The sequence below is a fragment of the Schistocerca nitens genome, unplaced genomic scaffold (genome assembly GCF_023898315.1).
Source record: "Schistocerca nitens isolate TAMUIC-IGC-003100 unplaced genomic scaffold, iqSchNite1.1 HiC_scaffold_375, whole genome shotgun sequence".
Taxonomy (NCBI): Eukaryota; Metazoa; Arthropoda; class Insecta; order Orthoptera; family Acrididae; genus Schistocerca; species Schistocerca nitens.
Window position 1 is genome coordinate 6,235,939 of NW_026045909.1, and position 19,825 is coordinate 6,255,763.

Sequence of the window (19,825 nt, forward strand, 5' to 3'; positions counted from 1 at the left end):
GTCTCTAACGATGCCTTATGCAACACCCACTGGGCTATCAGTAGCAGGATCATGCGGCCATGACCTTCCCCCTCATTTACGCTGCGCCAGTGAGGCCGGTATCTTCACGTGAGAAAGGGCAGACTTTCTCCCCATACATCACGTTGCGACGCCACGCCAAGGACAGATTCGAACAATAACGTGCCGGAGGCACAGTAACAGCCGACGCTGTTCGACAGCAGTCATTGCCGGCCCCAACGTTTGATACCATAGACGTACACTATTTGATAAAAAGTATCCGGCCACGCCCAAAAAATCCGTTTTCCATATTAGGTCTCGCTTCCCACGCTCGGGTTCCCGGGTTCGATTCCCGGGGGGTCAGGGATTTTCTCCGCCTCGTGATGACTGGGTGTTGTGTGCTGTCCTTAGGTTAGTTAGGTTTAAGTAGTTCTAAGTTCTAGGGGACTGATGACCATAGATGTTAAGTCCCATAGTGCTCAGAGCCATTTGAACCATATTAGGTGCATTGTGCTGCCACCTACTGCCAGGTTCTTCATATCAGTGACCTCAGTAGTCATTAGACATCGTGAGAGAGCAGAATGGGACGACCCGCGGAGCTCACGGAGTTCGATCGTGGTCAGGTGATTGGGAGTCACTTGTGTCATACGTCTGTACGCGAGATTTCCATACTCCTAATATCCCTTGGTCCACTGTTTCCGACTTGATAGTGAAGTGGAAACGTTAAGGGGCACGTACAGCACAAAAGCGTACAGGCCGACCTCGTCTGTTGACTAGCAGGGACTGCCGGCAGTTGCAGAGGCAGACATCTATCCAGACCATCACACAGAAATTCCAAACTGCATCAGGATCCAATGCAAGTACTATGACAGTTAGGCGGGAGGTAAGAAAACGTGGATTTCATGGTCGAGCGGCTGCTCATAAGCCACACATCACGCCGGTAAATGCCAAACGACGCCTCGCTTGGTGTAAGGAGCGTAAACATTGGACGATTGAACAGTGGAAAAATGTTGTGTGGAGTGACGAATCACGGTACACAATGTGGCGATCCGATGGCAGGGTGTGGGTATGGCGAGTGCCCGGTGAACGTCGTCTGCCAGAGTGTGTAGTGCCAACAGTAAAATTCGGAGGCTGTGGTGTTATGGTGTGGTCGTGTTTTTCATGCGGGGGAGGTGGGGGGCTTGCACCTCTTGTTGTTTTCTTGACACTATCACAGCACAGGCCTACACTGATGTTTTAAACACCTTCTTGCTCCCCACTGTTGAAGAGCAATTCGGTGATAGCGACTGAATCTTTCAATATGATTGACCAGCTGTTCATAATGCACGGCCTTCGGCGGAGTGGTTACACATCCCTGTTATGGACTGGCCTGCACGGAGTCGTGACCTGAATCCTATTGAACACCTTTGGGATGTTTTGGCACTTATTAGTAGAGCTTATGGTCAATAAGTTCTGTGAACAACGATACCGTGGATTACTTTCAAGCAAACGTGCACGGATGCTTCTAGAAGGCTGTGATATATACTCTCTGTTTCTGTAGATCATAAAGATGGGAATAAGCAGCCTTGTCGGTGATACGAAGGGCAAAAATTTGGAAGATGGACAGGGCATTGGTGGACACTACAGACTCACAAAGAAAATTTTAGACACTCTTCAAGTGTATAATGGTAAGGCTGTCAGACAGAGCCTATTCAGTGTACGCGACATGAAAAATGCGGTATGGGCTACGTATTTCCACACGTTCTCAAAAGATGAACATCCCATTCATCCACTGTGCCAAAACAACTGGTGTAAGTCTCTACACATTCAGAGGGAGAGGGATAACAACCCCTAAATTCACAAGGAGAGGCTTCCAAATTGTATCCTGGATGTTGTTAAGCACACTTACAGGTTTCTGGCCGATTCTGAACTTTTAAAAAAAGTGTGTTCATGGCAAAACCCAGAAACCAAACGAGTCTCTAAATTAGCTCATATGGAAACGATGGCCTAAAACCACATTTTTATCTGCTATAGTTGTCAGAATTGCAGCTTATGATGCAGTTATTGTATTTAATGATGGGAACGTAGGGAGGATGAAGGTATTACAGAGAATTGGCTTTAAGATAAGAAATTGCCCTCGAGATATATTGAGAAAAAAATAGATTTACAGAGTGTCTCTCCAGCTGAAAAGTCAGGTGAAGATCTAGTAAAGGAAAGGAGGCAGAAAACAAGCAAGAAATGAGAAATCTTGAAGGGAAGGAGGACCATAAATACAAATCTGAGGACTTCTGAAAAGGTGACATAAAACAAACGTTAGGGTGAACTTTAAATTGCATTTCCTGAAATTATGTTTCTGAAAGTTTACAGGTTATGTACATTTTTCTCAGAATCTATGAAGCCTAGAATTACGATATTTTGTGCACTTATATGAAGTGTTCACGGGTTGTCAGCCGAATAGCGTCGTCGTCTCGTAGCAACGTTTCGATGGAATGCGTCTCCATCATCTTCAGGCGAAGATGCTACGAGACGATGACGCTACTCGGCTGACAACCCGTGAAGACTTCATATATGAAATTCGCCGACAAAGCCTGCACTCACATATTTTGTACACCTATTTCTATAAACTCAAGTGTAAGATGAGATATGGGGGAAAGTGCATTGAATTTTGCACGAGTTTTATATTATAATTACAGAAATACAATTAAAATTTATCAGAATTCTCCTACTCAGTATATTCAAAAGACTTCGTGAAAGAAGTTTACTGTATGCAGATAGATGAAACAGAGAAAATTTTGTAGAAATCTCTGAGAAAATGATAGATATATTATTTTTTTAAATTAAAATTTTTTAATTCCATAAAAAGTAAAATAAACATAATTCGAGGAAAGAAGGGGCTGCCGGAGGCATATTGTTGACACATTTAAATTGTTTATAATTTATTAATTTATGCTTCGTTATTCTAAAAAAGCAAGAGAGAATTAATTTGACATTTTATGTATGAAGTAGCCGTAAGATAACAGACCAGCACATTTGGCGGATTGACCAGTTATTAGAACGAGACGAGGTTGATGTGTAGCAGAGGCGACAATGTTAAGAACAGAATAAACCAATTAGATAATGGCACCATGCGAGGGAGGTTTCAAATTTTAAATATTCAACTTATCATAACTTTACACACACACACACACACATATATATATATATATATATATATATATATATATATATATATATATATATATATGGTGAGTCGCGGAAGACGTAACACCCCTATTATTCCGGGAGCGATTGCACGCATCGGCATGCGGTTTTCGGCGAATCATAGCAGACTACGGGGCACATACGTTGGTACATGCACAATAATCACAACGTTTATATTGACCGAGATAATGAGGCCATTACATGTTTTTTAAATGAGACGCTGTACTTTTTTTTACCATCATTCGAACGCTCTGGAAAAGACGCGTGTAGTGATGTAACGCATGTTGCTATTGTGATTCAAACTTTGCTTAAAAGAGGGCGGATGAGGATTTACCTACGTAGCGTAGACCGTGCATGCTGCATAGAGCACGCCAACTCGGCCTGCGGGTCGCGCGAGGCGTGTTTACAGTCTGCAGCCGCTTCCGACCGCCTCGACCTTCAATCGTACAATATTTCCCAGCGTCTTTTAAGCGAAGTTTGAATCACGATAGCAACATGCGTTACATCACTATACGCGTCTTTTCCAGAGCATTCGAATAATGGTAAAAAAAGTATAGCGTCCCATTTAAAAAAACATGTACTTGCCTCATTATCTCGGTCAATACAAACGTTATGATTATTGTGCATGTACCAAAGTTTGTGCCCCATAATCGGCTATGATTCGTCGAACACCGCTTGTCGATACGTGCAATCGCCAACGGAATAATGGGGGTGTTACGTCTTACGCGACTCACCCTGTATATATATATATATATATATATATATATATATATATATATATATATATATATATATATTCACTTCTTGGGCCGCACTGATACTTGCTTTGGGCCGTGGGTTCGACACCCTTGTCATAGAAAACGTCTGGGACTATTTGGAATAGCAAAGGAAACGTGGCAATCATCACCACAGTTTGAGAGCCCTACAGGATCTAATCATCAGTTAGCAATGAGTGCTTTCATCTGGACATGACACACATGAAGAATCTTGTGGACTAAATTCCTCGCAGACTTGAGGCCATTACCAAGAATATATGCGGTGTTACACTGTACTAGCGTGGTGTATCCTGGCAAATAATTTTTGTACAGTGTGCTTATGTCTTTACTCCTTTTGAGCTGTTTTGTCACAAGTTTCTTAGGTATTTGTAATTTAGTTGTTTGAGCCTGAGAATGGTTAAACACACGGCCTGGGTACGTGTTAATGGAACATTTATTTCCGTGTGCTGCGTCCAGGTGGTGCGTGATGACAGGTGTGAGATGTCTGGCGGCCCTGGTGCTGGTGGCGACGGCGGTCCACGGACAGTCCGACCGCCTGCCGGGGGAGAGCTGGCCGCTCCGACAGAGGGTCGACCTCACGGTCCACCTCGGCGACGAGGGGTGAGTCACCAGCTGGGTCTCTCGCTGCATTGCTACCACATAGCGTAACTCAGTGACCTATGTAAGCGCGGACGCTGCACTTGGCGGGACCACAGCCACTATCCACACCAGTTCCTTCACAAAGGAAGAGAGAGAAATATAATCAATTCATTGATTTCAGTCACAGATTAGGAGTCTAGAACACTCCCGTCCGTTTGCTACTGCTGTACCATAACCTTAAAGTTGTAGGCAGGTCGTGAAATAAAACTATCTTTTTAAAGCAATTATGGTATAAAGCAACAGAGCAGTGTTACCCTCTGAGAGGAATTTTGTTATGTTGACCGTGTTGTACCTAACGGAGGTGGCTTATCGGAAATGAAAGTCAGAATTACGTAAATATTTGAACAGTAACAAACAAAATTTTGCCTATCTGCACTGTTTAACTGATAAAGAAAACGGTCGCTAGCCTAACTAGGCAAGAGAATGATTAACATTCTCATTCAAGAAAATAGTTATTAGTAACTTGAATGGATAAACACAACCTATACTTTGTCACACGCGAGTGCAGTGAACTCTGACACATACATATGTTTACGGTAAGATTGAAACTAACAGTTAGAGCAGCACAAACTATTTGCAAAATTAAAACAGATACCGAAACACACTATTACTTTCAGGGCTTACACAAACTGAATGGTCTTTATAACGTTATTATTACTATTCACTGTAGAATCATTAATTGGATATAGGTTAAGTCTCTCTCAGTTAAATACTTTACTATTTAAAATGAAAGTGTAGTGGACTGTTAAGGCAGCCAGTCCACAGTGAAGTAGCCGAAAGGGCAAGCGTCAACTCACGCCGTCTGGCGTTAAGTCTGGAACAGGATTCGTAATGAATGTGATAAAGAAAAGAACGTAGCTACTAGAACACTTAACTTTTATATCGTCCTTTGGTATACAGCATTCTTGATGATACAAGTGAGACTATCTTGAGATACATGCAATGGTACAAATGGCGCCTTGCTAGGTCGTAGCCATTAACTTAGCTGAAGGCTATTCTAACTGTCTCTCGGCAAATGAGAGAAAGGCTTCGATCAGTGTAGTCGCTAGCAATGTCGTCGTACAACTGGGGCGAGTGCTAGTCCGTCTCTCTAGACCTGCCATGTGGTGGCGCTCGGTCTGCGATCACACAGTGGCGACACGCGGGTCCGACATGTACTAATGGACCGCGGCCGATTTAAAGCTACCACCTAGCAAGTGTGGTGTCTAGCGGTGACACCACATTCCTCCCCCGCAAATCGGCGAACGGTCGTGTGATAAGGCTTCCGCCCGCCGTGGGGAGGACCCCATGTTGACGTATGCGATGAGGTGGGGAGCCCAACAATAGGCGAGGCTGTGCCACCCGCACCCTGCCATTCGGTCCGAGGGGAGCTAGGAAACGCCTGAAAACCTAGTCCAGGGTGCACGTCAACATGCGGTGTATGCGCCCGTAATGAGACAGGAGGGGCCGAAGGGTCGACCTCCATGCGGTCGGGGCACCCAACGGACGAAGACGACATCTGGTCCGGAGCGGGTAAGAGTTCCATTGCGGAGGACAGCTGGTCACGGGAAGCGATCGGCGGCGCGTGACCCAGGGAGGCGCTGGGCGGCTGCAGCGAAGCGTCCACTGCGGGCGGCGCCGGCGGGAGAACAGGCGGCGGCGGCGGCGGCATGTCGCCATGAGGCAATAGGGAAGGCAGCGTCGGTAACACCTGGGGATGAGGCGAGCCAGTAGATGGGGCCCCAGGGCGCTGACCGGACGGCACCGTCGCTGAAAGCAGACGGGGAGCAGCAGAACCCAGGCGACGACAGAGGCGCAGCTGATTGAGATGCCGACGCACTTCACCTCACCAGAGGCCCCCAAAACCAAATACATCGCGCGGCCGAGGCAGCGAAGAATGCGCCCTGCGAGCCAACGCCGTGAACCTCGATAGTTGCGATAGAAGACAACGTCGCCAGGAGCAAAAGCAGGAGTCTGCTGCTGCACAGGAACCTGATGCGGCGGATGCAGCAAAGACATCAAGGTTCGATGAGGACGACCGTGGAGCAACTCAGCTGGCGAGTGACCATCGCGGGGCTGAGAGCGATACGAAGACAAAAAGAGCAATAACGCGTCCTCCCGAGAATGCGACTCTTTCAACTTCAACATCTGTGACTTGAAAGTCCGGACCAAACGTTCAGCGGCACCATTTGACTGAGACGAAAACGGCGCGGATGTCAGATGTTGAATACCATTGGCCGTGCAGAATGACTGAAATTCTGCGGACATGAATTGTGGGCCATTGTCGGAAACAATAGTCTGCGGAAGACCTTCAACGCAAAAAATAGCGGATAACGCTTGGATGGTGGCAGATGATGTCGTGGAAGACATCCGGACAACAAAAGGAAAATTACTGAAAGAATCGACCACAACCAACCATCGAGCATTCCAGAATGGACCAGCAAAATCGACGTGCAAGCGTTGCCAAGGGGAAGTGGCTTTCGGCCATGCAAAGAATTTCCGCGGCGGTGCGGATTGTTGTTCGGCACACGCCATGCAAGAAGAGCACATATTCGTTATCGCAGCATCGATTCCGAACCAAGTACAGTGCTGACGAGCAAGTTGTTTCGTGCGCACTATACCCCAATGTCCTTGGTGAAGGAGCCGTAAGACAGAGGACTGTAACGAGCGTGGGACCACTACTCTGGACTGATCATTACCAGAACGCAACAACAAAACACCACGTCGCACAAAAAGTCTCTCCTTGTGAGCAAAAAATCGGCGAACCAACGGATCCTCGATCCGTGACTTTGACAAGGGCCATTGCGTAGCAACAAAACGCAAAACGGTAGCAAGGACAGGGTCAGCTGCTGTGGCTGTAGCTACACGACGAAAATCAATCGGAAACGATTCGACCACGTCATCGGTTTCCGCATCAATGAACATGCAAGCAAGTTCGGAAGAATCGAATGCTCTTGCGACCTCAACACGCAATGCTTGGGGAACATTGCGCGCTCTGAAAAATTTCGGTTGCGCGTTGACTTTCAGTTCAAATTGTGCTTCATAGTTCTTAGCGCAACCAAGGCCCGGTGCAAAAATGTCTGCAAATTCGTCACATAGACTAGAAACACTGGCTGAAGGCACAGTCTGATTCACTGATAGGACCTGATTGACTATAGAGAAGTTAAACAACTGAAATAAATCTAAACCAAACAAGTTCACTGCCGAAGAAGAACGAAGAACATAAAAAGACACAGGTTTTGTTTGTCCCTTGTATGTTGCAAGAAGGCTGCACTGTCCTAAAACAGGGATAGCTTGTCCGGAATAACTATTTAACTTAACATTTGCGGCACGCAACGGAGGTGCGCCCAGTTGTTTGTACGTGGCGTGATTGATCAATGAAACTGCAGCTCCGGTATCGAGCTGGAATGGTATCACTTGTCCGGCAAAGTCCAAATCTACAAAAAGTTTATTGTCCTGCTGACGACAAGAGCGACTGTTTTGTGCAACGTGAACGGATACAGGCACAGAAGCACTTGAGACATTACGGGATTACCGGCGACGTCGACGCACACTTTTTGTGGGACGAACACAGTCACTGTTAGCGAGAGGAACACTGGGCGGAGTGGCACTAACTACATGAATGTCCATGGGCGAAGGTTCACAAGCCTGAGTGTCCTTGGTTCGATTCTGGCGCGAAGCAAAGGGCCTGGAATGGTTGTGAGTGTCTGATCTGAGCTTTTTCTGGCAAACACTTTGAACATGTCCTTTCATATTACAGAAAAAGCAAATAGCTTGGCGTGACGGGCAATTCTCACGCGAATGTCTAGTTGCACACCGCGGGCATGATTTCACTGCATTTGCTTGCTTGCGCGGGACACGTGGCTGCGCGGACATGCGCGAGGGCCGTTTAGCGTCCCGTGCTGCGCGCCCGGCGGGCCGGTTAATGTGACACACTGCTGGCGAAGTGTCAAATGATTCTTGTGCAAAGTCAAGTGTGTCTTGCCTATCCAATATGTCTATCACTTGTTGAAGGGAGGGATTAACTAGTTTCAAAATCTGTTCCCGTATGCGAACATCAGAAACGTTTTGTGCTATTGCATCACGCACCATAGTATCTGAATAAGGGAGTCCACAGTCACATTCAAATGCACAATCCCTAGTAAGTCCTTGCAAAGTTGCAACCCACTCCCTATTAGTCTGACTGGCCGTATGTTTTGTACGAAAGAACGTATACCTTTTCGCAACGACATTTACTGTTTCTTTGAAATAGGCATCTAAAGCAGACAAAATTTCTTCATATGACAGAGTTGCTACGTCGCGCCGGGGAAACAATTTCACTATCACACGGTAGGTGGACACACCTACACACGAAAGCAAAAACGGCTGCCGCTCACTACCTTGAATTCTGTAGGCGGCGAGATGAAATCCAAATTGTCGGGACCATTCCGGCCATGTCTCGTTGGCCGCCTCGTAGGGCCTAAATTGAGGTGCAACAGCATGGTGTGGCTGCGGTAGCGATGAAGCGGCGGCGGCCGCATCGTTTTGCAGCGCATGTTGACCCTGGACGAGCTGTCCCAGGGCATCCAATAACGCCTGCGTCTGCTGATTCTGCAAGCGATAAAATTCGGACAGTACATCTGGAGAATGTGGCGAAGCCATGACACAAGCAAATTAATACAATACGAACGCTAAAGTCCCGTTTGAGACTCGTCGCCAATGTAGTGGACTGTTAAGGCAGCCAGTCCACAGTGAAGTAGCCGAAAGGGCACGCGTCAACTCACGCCGTCTGGCGTTAAGTCTGGAACAGGATTCGTAATGAATGTGATAAAGAAAAGAACGTAGCTACTAGAACACTTAACTTTTATATCGTTCTTTGGTATACAGCATTCTTGATGATACAAGTGAGACTATCTTGAGATACATGCAATGGTACAAATGGCGCCTTGCTAGGTCGTAGCCATTAACTTAGCTGAAGGCTATTCTAACTGTCTCTCGGCAAATGAGAGAAAGGCTTCGATCAGTGTAGTCGCTAGCAATGTCGTCGTACAACTGGGGCGAGTGCTAGTCCGTCTCTCTAGACCTGCCATGTGGTGGCGCTCGGTCTGCGATCACACAGTGGCGACACGCGGGTCCGACATGTACTAATGGACCGCGGCCGATTTAAAGCTACCACCTAGCAAGTGTGGTGTCTAGCGGTGACACCACAGAAAGTTAATTGGAATCCACTAACAGGTTGCTTCTCACTATCATTTGAATAAAGAAATTATGGTTTTGATAATTAGTGGTCTTTCCATTACTTGTTACCTAGCAGTAACACAATAGACAAACTGTGGATCCTGTTATATTATTAATATGCACTTCCAATACACAAGAGAGACAAACACTTAGCAAACATGAGTATATAACGTTTCACAACTGCAGTTTTCCACTTTTACTACATTGAGAGACAAAATTAACATATATGTAAGATACTGACTCACCTTCTGCGATTTACAATAGGCAATAATGTGATCATTTACTAAGCAAAACTTTATAAGCCTCAGTCTTCAGAACTTTTAATTTGAAGTTGGCAACAACACATTAATAAGCAGTTTTACTAGAAAAATTATTTCCAGCAAGCATCATTAACCTTAACTCACTCTCTTGCCACGTTAACTTTAACTTTCTTTTTACTATGTTCAGGAGGCATTAATTAGCAGAGACACTGGTCTTTAATGTTCTTTCAGTAGGGACACTCGGTAATCACTATAGTTCAAACGGAGAGGAACCTGAGAGGTGTTATGATAAGGAAAAAATCAGGGTAGGTACATAAATTCAGTTACAAGTTACCTTATATTTGTGCACACTAAAACATCCAATGAGCTGATCCTTCACTGTACATTATTATAGTGCTCCATTATAGTGATTGCGCAATGTGGTGGCGATTGCATATTGGTAGGTGGAATTGCAGGTAGATTTGCTAGACTCTCTCATTTCTTGGTGGCGATGATAGATACCAATTCCAGAATCGTTCCAGCTATTTATCCATCCATCCGAGGCATGGGAAAGTGGCAGAAAAAAACCTCTCTCGGAACCAGCACAATATACAACATTAACATGGCAGTGCACAGTTCAGTAGCTAGTCCCCGACTCATACCTCGTCCCCGACTGACTCTTGTTCCATCTTTTCTACCTAGGCCAACCACTATTTGCGCGCGCTACACAGTTCCGTTCCCGAGGGTAACCACTACACCTTTTACATATAAACTAACTAAGAACCCTAAGTGAGGATCAGCAGTTTACATAACAGCAACCAAACACATTAAATAAAACAGAACATTTGCACATATTGACATTTCTAAAAAAAATTATTCACACAGAAATTACAATTATATATAGTAAGTTTTGTTCCCTCCGAATGGGACAAAGAATTTAAATGACAGATATACCACATTGCATAGAATCAAACCATGACATCACAGTTTTAACAAAGAAAGGAGTATACAATTTTGTGTTGTCGATCCGAACACATTTACAGAAGCTCAACGATGTAACATTAAATGAAAAAAAAGCAAAATAAATCAGTAGAGCACTAGAGTTATGGTGTTACAAGTCCTGATTAAATTTTGTATAATTTGATACTAAACTCAGACCGTTCAGTTGATTACCTAACAAGTTGCCAAACTTAATCTCCCTTTTGATTCTACTGAGTAAATTTTCACAAAAAAAAAGGCACCACCAATTTGTCTAGACAGAGCACAACCGATTGTAGGGGCGGAGTAACTTCGATATTCCCTTTTTAATTAATATAGAAAACCCCTAAGACGGCGAAGTCCAGCAAAATTCCCTGGTCATTATTTCAATTTAAGTGACCATCGTCGGAGCATTGGCGATCAAAACGTGTCGCATGCAGAGGGACAAAGAGACCATTTCTCCGCCGGAGCGATGCTGCACCAACACTTCGTTTCCACCCCATGTCACGCTAGCTACGCGAATCTATTTGTTAACTGCCGACACACACCGAGGTGCGGCGTCCGAGTCTGGAAACAGCCCGGAGAGCCACTCTCCAGCCCACACAGATTCTGAACGAGTCTGAATCTCGATAGTCGTCAAGCGACAGTTACTGCAATTTTGTTACAACTGTTACCTTCCATAACTTTGGGAGAAGCCTTGTGTTTAGCCCTCGGAAGCGGGCTGCAACTACGGATGTTACGACTGTGCTACCGCGGCATGTGTACTGTGAAGTATCGACTTCGCATATCCACATTTTGTAACGTGGTAAGCTCTAACGTCTGATTCAAATGGTTCAAATGGCTCTGAGCACTATGGGACTTAACATCTATGGTCATCAGTCCCTAGAACGTAGAACTACTTAAACCTAACTAACCTAAGGACATTACACAACACCCAGCCATCACGAGGCAGAGAAAATCCCTGACCCCGCCGGGAATCGAACCCGGGAACCCGGGCGTGGGAAGCGAGAACGCTACCGCACGACCACGAGATGCGGGCTCTAACGTCTGACCCCTGTTTTCTGTGGTAGTGTTCGTTACCCATGGCAGGCTTCTTTCAATCTGGTTTGCTCTCCGCACTCTCTCTAGGGAGTGGACTTATTTGTGATATTGTATCTGTTTATCGAACTGTGGTACAGCAAGAAAATTGCTCTCCAAGAGGCTGTTATTTGTGAGCGATACCTTAACGAAGACATTGTGGTAGGGCTTCATCGTAAGTTCTGAATGTGCGATTTCATTACCAGAATATACGGACTTTCAGTGCTCTGTAGCTCCCATACTGCCCCTCTTTTGTTTAATTGATTTATCACTAGACAAAAAGCATCTGTAGTGGAGAGTAAGTCCAACACTACTACAGTCCAGGGACATAAGATGTTGAAGAGTGGTCTCAAATGGAACAGTGACTGTTAGTACATATCCGAAAGTCATTTATTCCCTCTTTTCATAGTCTGCAAAGCTCGGCCCCGGTAGTTGAGTGGTCAGCGCGACAGATTGTCAATCATAAGGGCCCGGGTTCGATTCCCGGCTGGGTCGGAGATATTCTCCGCTCAGGGACTGGGTGTTGTGTTGTGCTAATTATTATCATTTCATCCCCATCGACGCGCAAGTCATCGAAGTGGCGTCAAATCGAAAGACTTGCACCCGGCGAACGGCATACCCGACGGGAGGCTCCAGTCACACGACATAGTCTGCGAAAAAAAATGTCAGCTACAATAGCTTACCATTCGAAAAACTAGTGCCACCTACGGCCTGTCTCGCCAAAAGGGGTCACAATCAAAGCTTACCTCGTCAGAAAAGGGACTGAGGAAAAATAATCTGTGTGAAAAACAGCTGCCTGGATCATAAAAGCACTTTCTGTATACTGTATAACCTATTTCGGTTTTCTTCAAAATCCATAATCAATTGTTGTGGCCCGTGTGTCATGCGCAGTTGATCCTACTGCAAGTGGTACATGGATCACAAGATCTGATGATGCTTTTCGAGGACGGCGGTATCGCCCATAATAAAAAATGGGTTTGTGATCCACACGGTGAAAAAACAGTCACAAATTTGAAGGATGACGGATCATAAGACGCTATGCCACAGAATTTTCTTAAGGTATTTTATTCGTACATGATTTCAGGAAAACTTTAGGTGCAGGCGCAAAAACTGTTTCTATCTGCCCGCATCTCGTGGTCGTGCGGTAGCGTTCTCGCTTCCCACGCCCGGGTTCCCGGGTTCGATTCCCGGCGGGGTCAGGGATTTTCTCTGCCTCGTGATGACTGGGTGTTGTGTGCTGTCCTTAGGTTAGTTAGGTTTAAGTAGTTCTAAGTTCTAGGGGACTTATGACCACAGCAGTTGAGTCCCATAGTGCTCAGAGCCATTTTTTGTTTCTATCTTGCTATATTTCTAAAAGACGCTGGCACTGTACAATATGTTCGAGGAATAACTAACATATAGAATGTATCATCACAGACATGTGATGGATATTGGACAAATATGACCCAGTACACTGCAAACGAAAGTGCACGCCAAGGAAGCGTAATAACCCCCACTGAAGTCCTCGAGTCACACAAACGATTTATCAAATGGTTCAAATGGCTCTGAGCACTATGCGACTTAACTTCTGAGGTCATCAGTCCCCTAGAACTTAGAACTACTTAAACCTAACTAACCTAAGGACATCACACACATCCATGCCCGAGGCAGGATTCGAACCTGCGTCCGTAGCGGTCGCGCGGTTCCACACTGTATCGCCTAGAACCGCTTGGCCGGCACAAACGATTTATCATATAGTGTCAGCAGCACTACCAGAATGTTCGCAGGCGATACTGTAGTCTACAGGAAAGTGTCGTCCATGGATGACCGCCTTGGTCTAATGAACAGCATCTCTCTTTAAATGCGAGTAAACACGAGATATTGAATATAACAAAGGAAGATAACCGGCAACTTTAGTGGCGAGCATCAGGAATATCTCATATTGGTTAAATATTTCGGGCTAACACCGCTGTCAAGCGCGGGCGAACTCGCGATGCTAACCAGTCACCATGTCCCCTTCTTTCAGTGGCTTCATTTTGATACAGTATAGTGGAGCTTGCAGCCAGCACAACGCTCTTTCAGCCATTGACAGGTTTATAAATCCCACGCGCGCTACTTCTAACTCAAGGATTTCCTCAGTTGGCCTCGCGACGTATTTCTGTTAACTCCAAAGAAAAATCCCTCAGAGGAATGCGAACTGAATTTGGTTTCACTGCATGGCAGTCAGACGCGCTCATCACTCTCCTGCGGAGGTAGACAAATATGCTATCCTGCCACTGTCCAGGCCTCTCGAGATGCGTCTTCGTCCTGGAATCTCAGTGACTGGAGTAGAATTCAGAGATGAGTCTCGCTTCGAACTGAGCCCCGATGAGCGGTGAAAACTTGCCTGGAGGCGCCCTGGACAGAAATAGGCTATCTTACTGCCACAAGGCCCGACAACGGAGACTGATGGTCTAGGATGCCATTTCTTTTCTTAGTAGGACCCCGTTCATTGTCATCCACGGCGTGCTTACAGCACAGCAGTACGACGTCGATTTTCTACGCCCCGTTTTGTTACTCTTCCTGGCAAGCCATCCTGGGCTTACATTTCAGCAAGTTAATGCCCGCCCGCACACTGCGAGAGTATCTACTGATTGTCTTCGTGCTTAACAAACCATACATTGCCCAACAAGATCGCCGGATCTTTCCCCAGCTGAGAACGTTTCAAGTATTATGGTCAGGGCCCTCCAACCAGCTCGGGAGTTTGACCATCTGACGTGGTTGGTTGGTTGGTTGGTTGGTTGGTTGGTTTTGGGGAAGGAGACCAGACAGCGTGGTCATCGGTCTCATCGGATTAGGGAAGGATGGGGAAGGAAGTCGGCCGTGCCCTTTCAGAGGAACCATCCCGGCATTTGCCTGGAGTGATTTAGGGAAATCACGGAAAACCGAAATCAGGATGGCAGGACGCGGGATTGAACCGTCGTCCTCCCGAATGCGAGTCCAGTGTCTAACCACTGCGCCACCTCGCTCGGTCATCTGACGTGCCAACTGGACAGAGTTTCGTAGGATATCCCTCAGGGGGACATACAACAACTGTCTCAATCAATTCCAGGTCAAATACCTGCTTGCACAACGGCCAGAGGAGGACCAACGCGTTATTGACTTGCTCAATTTGTGAAGCTCTTTCAAAAATGGTTCAAATGGCTCTGAGCACTATGCGACTTAACGTCTGAGGTCATCAGTCGCCTAGAACTTAGAACTAATTAAACCTAACTAACCTAAGGACATGACACACATCGATGCCCGAGGCAGGATTCGAACCTGCGACCGTAGCGCTCGCTCGGTTCCAGACTGCAGCGCCTAGAACCGAACGGCCACTCCGGCCGGCGAAGCGCTTTCTCTTGAATAAATAATCCAATATTTCTGAAATTGTGATCATTTTTTTGTCTGTACATGTCTATCACATCTACCGATTTCCGTCGCATTCTCGTAAATCCTGCGTGGTGCGTCTTTTTTTTGTCTTAATGTAGTAGGACAAATATTAATAATTATAGCCGGGCCGCTGAAAAAAGTCACTTCAAGGTCACTCCTGAAGCGCCGTGTAGTTGGCAATGTAACTAACAAGTGAGGAAAGCGAGGCGCTGCTTCTTCTGAACCAATAACAGCACCGGTTCCGGCGTCGACGCTACCACGTCGCCGGCATCCGTGTAAACATTGTATGTTAGTGCGCGAACGCCTGCTTTTGCGTTGTGTTGTGTTACCGTCTCGACTACAGTTTTTGTTTATTAAACAATGTCACCAAAATGATGTCGTTCACCAAGCGACAATCCGTTGCGCCGTAGAGTGCCATTAAATAGTCAGGCTTTGGAATTGCTGCGGAGGACGCGTTTTACGAGCAAGAAAAAGAATTTTTTTTCTGTTCATGGGCATTCTTCGATTTCTGCCGATAAATTATAGAGAGTACCTCAAGAACTCTAGGATTCAGTAAAAAAAAAAAAAGGTTCAAATGGCTCTGAGCACTATGGGACTTAACTTCTGACGTCATCAGTCCCCTAGGAGTTAGAACTACTTAAACCTAACTAACGTAAGGACATGACACACATCCATGCCCGAGGCAGGATTCGAACCTGCGACCTTAGCGGTCGCGCGGTTCCAGACTGTAGCGCCTAGAACCGCTCGGTTACTCCGGCCGGCTAGGATTCAGTCAAAGAACAGTTATAAGGAAAGGGGTGCTACTTCAATATTTGCAAGACACTGAAGTAAACAGTGTGGAAGAAACCCCCTGTGGGAGAAACAGTGTGTTTTTAAGTACTCCGAGAGAGAAAAAGAAAGAGGCCTCCTGTTACAGATATTGATTCTTTCCAACCCGATGCAATTCGTCGGCACATATACGGATACTATAAAAAGCGAGAATACCCCACAATAGCCAAGTTGCTAATTTCTTTAAAAGAAAGCGAACATTTCTCAGGGGGAAAACGTCACGTCAGATGATATTAAAAAGTATGGGCTTACGTTTTAAAAAGTTAGATGGACGAAAACTGTTACTTGAATACTGTTTTACATAGGGCTGTCCCAACACTTTTCCTAAGATAGTGCAGATATAGCTGACAGCTTAACGCCACAGCTAGCTGTAAGTCGCCATTCATTTCTGTAACAGCAGCTCTATGCGCTACAAAGAAAACATGCGTCACTTATAGCCAACCTCGTCGAAGAGGGCACAGCTTAGCATGGGAATGAGTGGTGAATCAATTGTTGATCCCCTCGCTACAAATCTGTACTCTTCACATTATTTCACGAAACTGAGGAATGACTGAGCTGCAGATTTTAAATATACACCAATACTCTGCAAACCACTCCTCGGATTACGGCCTAGGGTACTTCTCGTCCCTATTAGTCACCATTTCTCTGTACCATCTTCGATTGGTGAGTGGGCATAACGACTATTTACTTTATCACTAGTTTTATTTATTCGTCAATTTTTACATATTAGAACAGTAAAACTCTCCATGACGTACATCGCCTCTGCAGCGTCCGTCATTGGAGTTGGTTGAACACCTCCATAACGCTCTCACGAATACTAAACGATCCCGTGACAAAGCACGTCACTCTCATTTTTATCTTCTGTATCTCTTCTGTGAATTCGAGCTGGTAAATGACCCAGAAAGATGGACAGTACTCAAGAATCGATCGATCAAATGTTTTGTAAGCCAATTCTTTGTAATGGGTAAATCTGTCATGAGAATCTCAGTGGAAGGGGCTATCTCAATTCAACAACATATTCGCCGTGAGTGTCGATGAGGTCATCCAATTTGGTCTTCTTTCATGACTATGTATTTTTTAATTCTTTTATGATGACATACTTCAATAAAATCTTCTCAGTTTACAAGCTGTGTCATTTCAAATGAAACCACTGGAGCTTTCGATAGGTGGCTCTGCCATCGTCATTAGCCGCGCGGGGTAGCTACGCCGTCTGAGGCGCCTTGTCACGGTCCGTGTGGCTCCCCCACGTCGGAGGTTCGAGTCCTCCCTCGGGCATAGGTGTGTGTGTTGTCCATAGCGGAAGTTAAAGATTTAGTAGTGTGTAGGCTTAGGGACGGATGACCTCAGCAGTTTGGTCCCGTAAGACCTTACCTCAAATTTCCAAATTCCATCATCATTAGGAGTTAAAATTGCTGACTGCCGTGGCTGACATGGTGTTTTGCTTATATCGATACAATATCAGCACGTGGAACCTCCCTGAGAGAGCCGCAGTGACGCATGTGCGGAAGGCGAGTTGGGCAGGTCCTAGCAGCTCTGTCCTGCCACGGGACAAAGACCCATGAGAAAGACAGCCTCGGCGTGTACGTCACAGCATGTGACCCTACAGGGCTTACGAGCGCCTTCAGCAGTCTCCGGCAGGGACCAGTAACTATTTTAGATGTGTTTAATAATTTTCAAGTGCGCATTTAAATGCGTGCACGCTCTCGATAGCACACTACAAAGTTAAGACCTTTAGTGAGCAACTTTTTCACTGACGTTTGAATTCCCGTGGGCCCTGCGTGGAACCGAGCTTTCACGAAATCCGGTGGACAAGGCGACTAGTGTGACATCACAAGTTCGTCGCGGGCCCCGTATTTTTTGTAGACCCAGCGTGGGACCGAGTGACGTCAGAAGGCGCAGGAGTCCGGCGCCACATTTGGAACTGACGCTCCCATGTCCCTACAATCGTCAAGCCTCCCTCTTTACTTTCGTCCGATGTCCAGTTTTATTGAAGGCTTTACTTTAATAACTATGGTAATAAATTTAACACTGTCTTATGGGGCGGTACTTCATTTCTTGCGTTGTCACTTAGATGCTGGGGGACAGACGTATGGGTCAGAGTCATGAGCCAAAGTCTCGATAACCACAAAGCAGAACGATTCGCTGACGTCACGAACACACCTTCTGCTGAAGGTTCATTCTTCCTGAAGCCTACAGCAAATAAATAATCACTTTTACAATTACAGTATTTACTGATGTTTAAACATTAATACAAATAAATCACCAAATGGTTACACCAAGGTTAAAGTAAAGGCCAGAAGAAGAGTAGTCGAAGAAGTACCTGAAGATGAGCGTCTAGAATGGCGTGTTAGCAGTGACACTTGATAATAATGTGAACAAGCTGAGAGTTTTCCAGGTGATACAGTGTACGCTAACACATACATCGTGTGGAAATGTTTTACTTTTAGTTGACCATTGCTGACAGATTCAGCGTAAACCAAGACGAGACGACGAATAAAGCAGAGTCCAGTAACAGCTGCTCTTAGAAGACTGTGACGTAGCGAAGCTGTCGGTGATCTACTTGAGGTAACTCCCCCACAAGAAACTGGCGTGTGCTTGCCTTACTGCCTAAAAGCAAAGAAAAGAAAAAAAAGAAGCAGTATTCCATGAAGGAATTATCAGATTGAGACGGAAATCGATGAGTGTGATATGCATGCACAAACGAATTATTACAATTTCAGAAAACTGAATGATTTGTTCATGAGAAAGACCTTCAAAAATTGAGCAAGCCAATAATGCGATGGTCCACCTCTGCTGCCCAGGGCGTCTCCAGTGTCTTCAGACATGTCTTTGCTTGTCATCGGGGCTTTATACGAAGCGGGACTCATCACTGAAGACAGTTTTGGTCCAATAAGATTCCAGGAACTTCTGGAGACGCCCCAGACAGCGGTGAGATACCAGCCTGACTGTCGCCCGTCGTAGATAACCAGGAGTGATGGTCTAAGGTGGCATTTCATTTCATAGCAGGACCCCTTTGGTTGTCATGCGCGGCACTCTTACAGCACAGCAATATGTCGACGATATTCTACGCCCCGTTTTGTTGCCCCTAATGGCAAACCATACTGGGCTTACAGTTCAACAAGTTTTCTACCGCTTGCCTCCATGCTTGGTAAATCCCATCTTGGGCAGCAAGGTCACCGGATACCTTCCCAATTGAGACCGTTTGGAACATTATGGACAGGGCCTTCCAACAAACTAGAGATTTTGACGATCTAACGCGCCAATTGGGCAGAATCTGGGACTATATCCCTCAGAGAGGCATCCGACAACTCTATGAATCAAAGTGAAGCCGAATAACTACTTGCATAAGGTCAGAGGTGAACCAATGCGTTGTTGACTTGCTCAATTTGAGAAGCTTTTTCTCTCAGTGAAACTTATGTGCCGTTTCCTGATGTTACTTCTCTAGAGTGAGGTAGTGTTTTAATTGTGATCTCGCTCTGCTCATGTGACGATTATCTGATGTAATGGTGTTCCCAGTGAATGCGA

General features: G+C 45.8%; 1 protein-coding gene across 1 annotated transcript in view; it reads left to right on the forward strand.

Moving 5' to 3' along the window:
• Positions 1–19,825, forward strand: part of LOC126229575 (aminopeptidase N-like) — a 166,043-nt gene that overhangs the window by 12,734 nt on the left and 133,484 nt on the right. The window contains exon 2 of the mRNA XM_049942342.1: positions 4,410–4,553. Coding sequence (XP_049798299.1) covers positions 4,410–4,553 — 144 coding nt within the window. The remainder of the gene's footprint in view (positions 1–4,409; positions 4,554–19,825) is intronic.